Source organism: Chiloscyllium plagiosum, chromosome 33 (genome assembly GCF_004010195.1).
Source record: "Chiloscyllium plagiosum isolate BGI_BamShark_2017 chromosome 33, ASM401019v2, whole genome shotgun sequence".
Lineage (NCBI taxonomy): Eukaryota > Metazoa > Chordata > Chondrichthyes > Orectolobiformes > Hemiscylliidae > Chiloscyllium > Chiloscyllium plagiosum.
Window position 1 is genome coordinate 42,366,688 of NC_057742.1, and position 6,233 is coordinate 42,372,920.

The 6,233-nt window shown below is 41.3% G+C and overlaps 1 protein-coding gene across 1 annotated transcript in view; it reads right to left on the reverse strand.

The window, feature by feature from the left end:
• Window positions 1-934: 934 nt before the first annotated feature.
• LOC122539646 (solute carrier family 15 member 2-like) overlaps window positions 935-6,233 on the reverse strand; it is a 103,429-nt gene continuing 98,130 nt past the window's right edge. Inside the window, exon 11 of the mRNA XM_043674644.1 lies at window positions 935-1,051. Within this exon, the coding sequence (XP_043530579.1) occupies window positions 935-1,051 (117 nt within the window). The remainder of the gene's footprint in view (window positions 1,052-6,233) is intronic.

Sequence of the window (6,233 nt, forward strand, 5' to 3'; positions counted from 1 at the left end):
GAAGAATGCTAGCAAACCTACCTCCCAGGATATTGGTGCCCTTCTGGTTCAGGTGCAACCCATCCTACTTGTACAGGTCCCACCTTCCCCAGAATGCAGTCCAATTGTCCAAATACCTGAAGCCCTCCCTCCTACACCATCCTTGCAGCCTCGTGTTCATCTGCACTCTCTCCCTATTCGTTGCCTCACTGTCACGTGGCACCGGCAACAACCCAGAGATGACGACTCTGTCCGTCCTAGCTTTTAGCTCCTAGCCTAACTCCCTGAGCTCCTGAATGACCTCCCCACCCCTCTTCCTATCTATGTCGTTCTTACAAAAACCTTCTTACAAAATATTCAAAAGGAGCCCAGAGAAATAGAAAGGATCTTTCCATTGTCTTGGAACTGGCTACAGCCTTCAACTCCATCGCAAACTGCTGGTGTTAAAAACTTCAGAAGGTTTGTGTCCCTAAATCATTTATTCAACTAATTGCTGATTTATATTCTAAATCACACAGCAATTGCCCTCTAACAGGAGTGTAGGCTAAACCCATTTTGGTGGAAAAGCGCAGCAGGTCAGGCAGCATCAAAGGAGAAGGAGAATCGACATTTCGGGCATAAGCCCTTCTTCAGAAGAAGGGTTTATGCCCGAAATGTCGATTCTCCTTCTCCTTTGATGCTGCCTGACCTGCTGCACTTTTCCAGCAACACATTTTTAAGCTCTGATCTCCAGCATCTGCAGTCCTCACTTTCTCCTAAACCCATTTTGGGAATGGCAGGGGATGTGACTGTGGCTTTATTTGTGGATGGGGTCTCCCCGGAAGCCTTGCTCGTGTAGTCACTGTTGAGAGAGTGTTTGTTCCGATTTTTATCTCACGATGTTTGGTTGTACCTCATGGTTCCCCTGGTTAATGGCAGTGGACAAGTGTACCTGTTTAACTCTTATTGCTTATTTTTAGTTGGTTTTACTGGTCTTTTTACTGGCTTTAGGTTTGTGGTACAACTGGTTGGCTTGGTCTGGCTCGATCCACTGTTGACCCGTGTGGACTGTAGGCACTGCCATTGGATGGTGCTATTAAATAAATAATGGGAGATTTAGTCAATCTCCCGAGTTCCGGATGGACAGATACCTGACCACACCCTGTAAGCTCACTTGTGCTGGGGATATTGTGACAAATATTAACCACACCAGAAAAATGACTACCATTTCAACACTAACTGACTGCTGGAGACCCACAGATTTGTGTCTGTTGCTGATACCAGGTTGCAAGCCCATCAGGTCAGTGAATAGATCAGAGAGTGACATTAACCCTGTTGTAGAGGAACCCAGTATGCTAGCCCCTGTATTGGGAGGTTCAGACTCCAATATTCTACAGACGTTTTAGAGAAGACAACCTTCAAGCAAAGATTCACCCATGATTTTTAAATCCATCCTGCCTTCTCAGGATAGAAGTAATTTAAACAAGGTAATCATGGATTATCCAATAGATAGTATGAAAGATTTCGGGTATTGAGGATGGGGAAGGAAGCTGCAGGGGATGGGCACAATTGAAATGTGGATCTTATTCACTGAACAACAACTGCTGTTCCTTGATCGGTATGTACCTGTCAGGCAGGGAGAAAGTTGTCGAGTGCAGGAGCAGTGGCTTACAAAGGAAGTTGAATCTCTTGTCAAGAAGGAGGCAGCGGATGAGATGTGAAGGCTCAGTTAGGGTGCTTGAGAGTTGCAGGTTAGCCAGAAAAGATCTAAAAAGAGAGAGCTAAGAAGAGCCAAGAGGGCACATGAAAAATCATTGGAGGATAGGATCAAGGAAAACCATAAGGCTTTCTATGGGTATAGCAGGAATAAAAGAATGACTAGAGTAAGATTAGGGCCAATCAAGGATAAATAATGGGAAGTTGTGCATAGAGTCAGGAGAGATGGGGAAGCACTAAAGGAATATTTTTCGTCAGTACCCACACTAGAAAAAGACAATGTTGGTGAGGACAATACTGAGATACAGGTTACTAGACTAGATGGGATTGAGGTTCACAAGGAGGAGGTGTTAGCAATTCTGGAAAGTGAAAAATAGATGTCCCCTGGGCTGGATGGAATTTATCCTGGATTCTCTGGGAAGCCAGGGAGGGAGATTGCCCAGTCTTTGGCTTTGATCTTTATGTCAAAATTGTCTACAGGAATAGTGCCAGAAGACTGGAGGATAGCAAATGTTATCCCCTGGTTCAAGAAGGGGAGTAGAGATAACCCTGGTAATAATAGACCAGTGAGCCTTACTTCGGTAGTAGACTCGCTAACTTTAGGGACATTTAAATGGACATTGGATGGGCATATAGACAAGAATGGAATAATGTCGGTTAGATGAGCTTCAGATTGATTTCACAGGTCAGCGCAACATTGAAGGCTGAAGGGCCTCCACTGTGCTGTTCTGTGGTTGTTGGCAAAGTGTTGGAAAAAGGTTATAAGAGATAGGATTTATAAATCATCTAGAAAGGAATAAGTTGATTAGGGAATGTCAACATGGTTTTTGTAAAGGGTAGCTCATGCCTCACAAACCTTGAGTTATTTGAGAAAGTGACCAAACAGGTGGATGAGGGTAAAGCACTTGATGTGGTGTATATGGATTTCAGTAAAGCATTTTGATAAAATTCCCTATTTAGGCTATTGCACAAAATACAGAGGCATGGAATGGAGGGTGATTTCGTGGTTTGGATCAGAAATTGGTGAACTGAAAGAAGACAGGGGGTGGTGGTTGATGGGAAATGTTCATCCTGGAGTTCAGTTACAAGTGATGTACCACAAGGATCTGTTTTGGGGCCACTGCTGTTTGTCATTTTTATCAATGACCTGGATGAGGATGTAGAAGGACAGGTTAGTAAATTTGTGGATGACACTCAAGTCAGTAAAGGTGCGGGTAGTGCCAAAGGATGTTGTAGGTTACACAGGAAATAGATAAGCTGCAGAGCTGGGCTGAGAGGTGGCAAGTGGAGTTCAAAGTGGAAAAATGTGAGGTGATTTAATTTGGAAGGAGTAACAGGAATGTAGAGTACTGGGCTAATGGTAAGATTCTTGGTAGTGTAGATGAGCAGAGAGATCTGTGTCCATGTGCATAGACCCCTGACATTTGCCACCTAGGTTGATAGGGTTGTGAAGAAGGCATATGGTGTATTTGCTTTTATTGGAAGAAGGATTGAGTTTTGGAATGGTAGATCATGCTGCAGGTGTACAAACCTCTGGTGCAGCTGCACTTGGGAGTATTGCGTACAGTTCTGGTCACTGCATTATAGGAAGGATGTGGAAGCTTTGGGAAGGATTCTGAGGAGATTTACTGGGATGTTGCCTGGTATGGAGGGAAGGTCTTCTGAGGAAAGGCTGAGGGACTTGAGGCTGTTTTCATTGGAGAGAAAGTGGTTGAGAGGTGATTTAATTGAGACATACAAGATAATCAGAGGGTTAGATAGGGTGGACAGGGACAGCCTTTTTCCTCAGATCATGGCAGCCAGCACAAGGGGGCATAGCTTTAAACTGAGAGGTGATAGATATAGACAGATGTCAGAGGGAGTATTACTCAGTAGTATGATGTGAAACACAACCTGTAACAGTCATAGACTTGCCAATTTTAAGGGCATTTAAAGGGTCATAGGATAGGCATATGGATGAGAAAGCGATAATGTAAGTTAGATAGGCTTCAGATTGGTTTCACATGTCAGTGCAACATCAAGGGTTGAAGGGCCTGTACTGCACTGCAATGTTCTATGTCCTAGATAGAATGTATTATGATAGATATCAGACACCATTCCCTATAATGGGAGCTTTTAGCTCATGTTAAAAACACAATCAAAGATTTCAGTTAGAAGTTCCAAGTGTGGGAGATTTGGGGAGTTTCATGCCATAGCATGTAACTATACAAAGTGTAGAAAAATTTGTAAAGAGATTGTAAATATAGGGTTTGAATGCTTCTAATGTGATTTCAGTTTTCGTACTAAGCGTAGTTTAGGCCAACAGACATAACAGTGTTAGTATGTTATTGATTAGTATTGTGGTTGAGGAGGAGTAAGGGGGTAGAAAAGATAGTGTCTGGTCAGAGGATGAGGTTAGTTTAGTTTAGAGTTAGAAATTAAATTTAAAGTAAGTAAACAGATTAATAAGCAGATAACTGGAATGTTAATGGGTAAAAGATCCAAAGCAAGTATTGGATAAAAGGAGGTTTCTTCATTGGCTAAAAGAAGTTGTGCCTGATTGAGTCGTATCTGTAAACCTAGTGGTTGAGGATGTTAGAAGAGTTAAAGATCAGTGCCAGGGAGAAATAACTGGTACTCATGTGGAACATGTAGATGGTGTCCCAAAACATCAGAAACTAGAAAAGCTATTAAAGCAAGCAGAGATATTCCTCACTAGTAATGGGAATTCTATAGCTCGGAGACAGGGTCTGTTGTTCGTGAACAGCTGATTGAGACACACCATTCCCTATTTTTGTTCTTCACTCACATCCTAACTATCTCAGTACAGACCAGATAAAGTAAGGAAGATGTGTAATAATAATGGGGTGCAATGATGATATGTGAAGAAAGCCTGTTTTAGAAGATCACAGCTCTTGCACAAAACTAAACATAAGCAAATAGCAAGAGAGATGATGGGGCACCAGTTAATAGATTTTTGCTTTCTTGTTAAAGTAGAATTAGAAAAAGGTGTTTCAGGATAAACTCTCAGTGCCAAATGATAAGGCTCATATTATTATGTGACTTAAGTCGTATGGAGCTATTACTTTCACTGATCACCTTATGGAGTAGGGAAATGGAAGATGCCATTTGGCAGAGGAATCCCAAAACAGCGGCAGGACCTGATGGTATTATGTTAAAAGGAGAGAGAGTCCATTCATATGGTTGATAGTCCTCATCTGCCCAGTTTCATTGTGGTTTCATTGTGGCTCCAAACTGATGTTACACTAGAAATGCTAGAGAATGGGAGGACAGTGCTAGTCCCCAAGACCACCAATAACTGGCAACCAGTGACTATAGGGCCACTTCTGCTTTGTATATTTACAAAAAAAAATTGCAAAATGACTCAACATAGTACTTAAACTTACCCTGAGACAGGAAGGTTTCATTGGGACAACCCTTAGTTGCAGTGAAAATATGGAGATTGTAAATAAATGGTATTAATGGGACAAAGAGAAACAGTAGAGATTTAGCAGTTGTAGGCCTTCGATTTGACAGGGCACAAATTACATTTTTAAAATATCATTACAGAGTAGCCTGAGGATTTTATACAATGATAAATCATCATACAAATTATGACAGTGATAGAGGGCAACAATTTCAAGACAGTTTATAAACATAGCTTGTAGCGTAAAGCAGGGTATCCTTTGTCCCTTATTGTTTAATATTGCTATGAATTGATTTAGTACGTTGGGAGGGAAGTCAGGTATTTTTATGAATTTTAAAGATGATCTTATCCACCATGTGACCCTGGCATTTGCTGATGATACGGCACTTCTCAGTGAGACCCACTCGGGTAGGGCGTGTAATTTGAAGATTGTCCAACACTTGAGAGATTGCCAGACTGTCAATTAACACAAAAACTGGAGGGTTCCATTTCTTTTATAAAAATAGACCTTACACATACAGGTCAAAGGAACTGGAAGATTGGCAAGAATCAGGCCCAATCCATTGTCCTGGGGAAATTGACAAAATATTTAAGAGCACAAATAGATCCATGAATTGGCATTGGGCGGGGTCAAGTGGAAAGATATGTTGAAAGAATGGACAAAAAATCTTAAAACCATCAGCCATACACCTGACAATGAATCGACTTTTTAAAAAACTTAGATAACCCCGAGGATGTATTACTATCTGGTTTTCAAAGGAATCGTCTCAAACTTTTACACTCTTATTCCAAGTTATCAAAGAAATTTTACATTTGCCACATTGGATTGGGGATTCCTAGATCGGAAATACAAATGTCGCAATAATGAAAAAAAACATGAAGCCTTGGAAAAGCCAATTGATAATGTAACCCACATTTTCTTTCAATACAGCAAAGAAAGCAATAGCAATAGTTCTAAGGATGCTGGCAAAATGAAAGGCTCCTCAAGAAATATGACCAGATGATGGTGTAGATGATGGGGAAGAACAAGATAATGGTGAGCCTATTTAGTAATAGCTGTAGGCAATGGAGGCAAGTGAGATACTTCAAGGACAGTGGAATCTCCAAAGTGTGGATAAAGACAGAAATAATTAGTAAGACCTCCAGATTTATT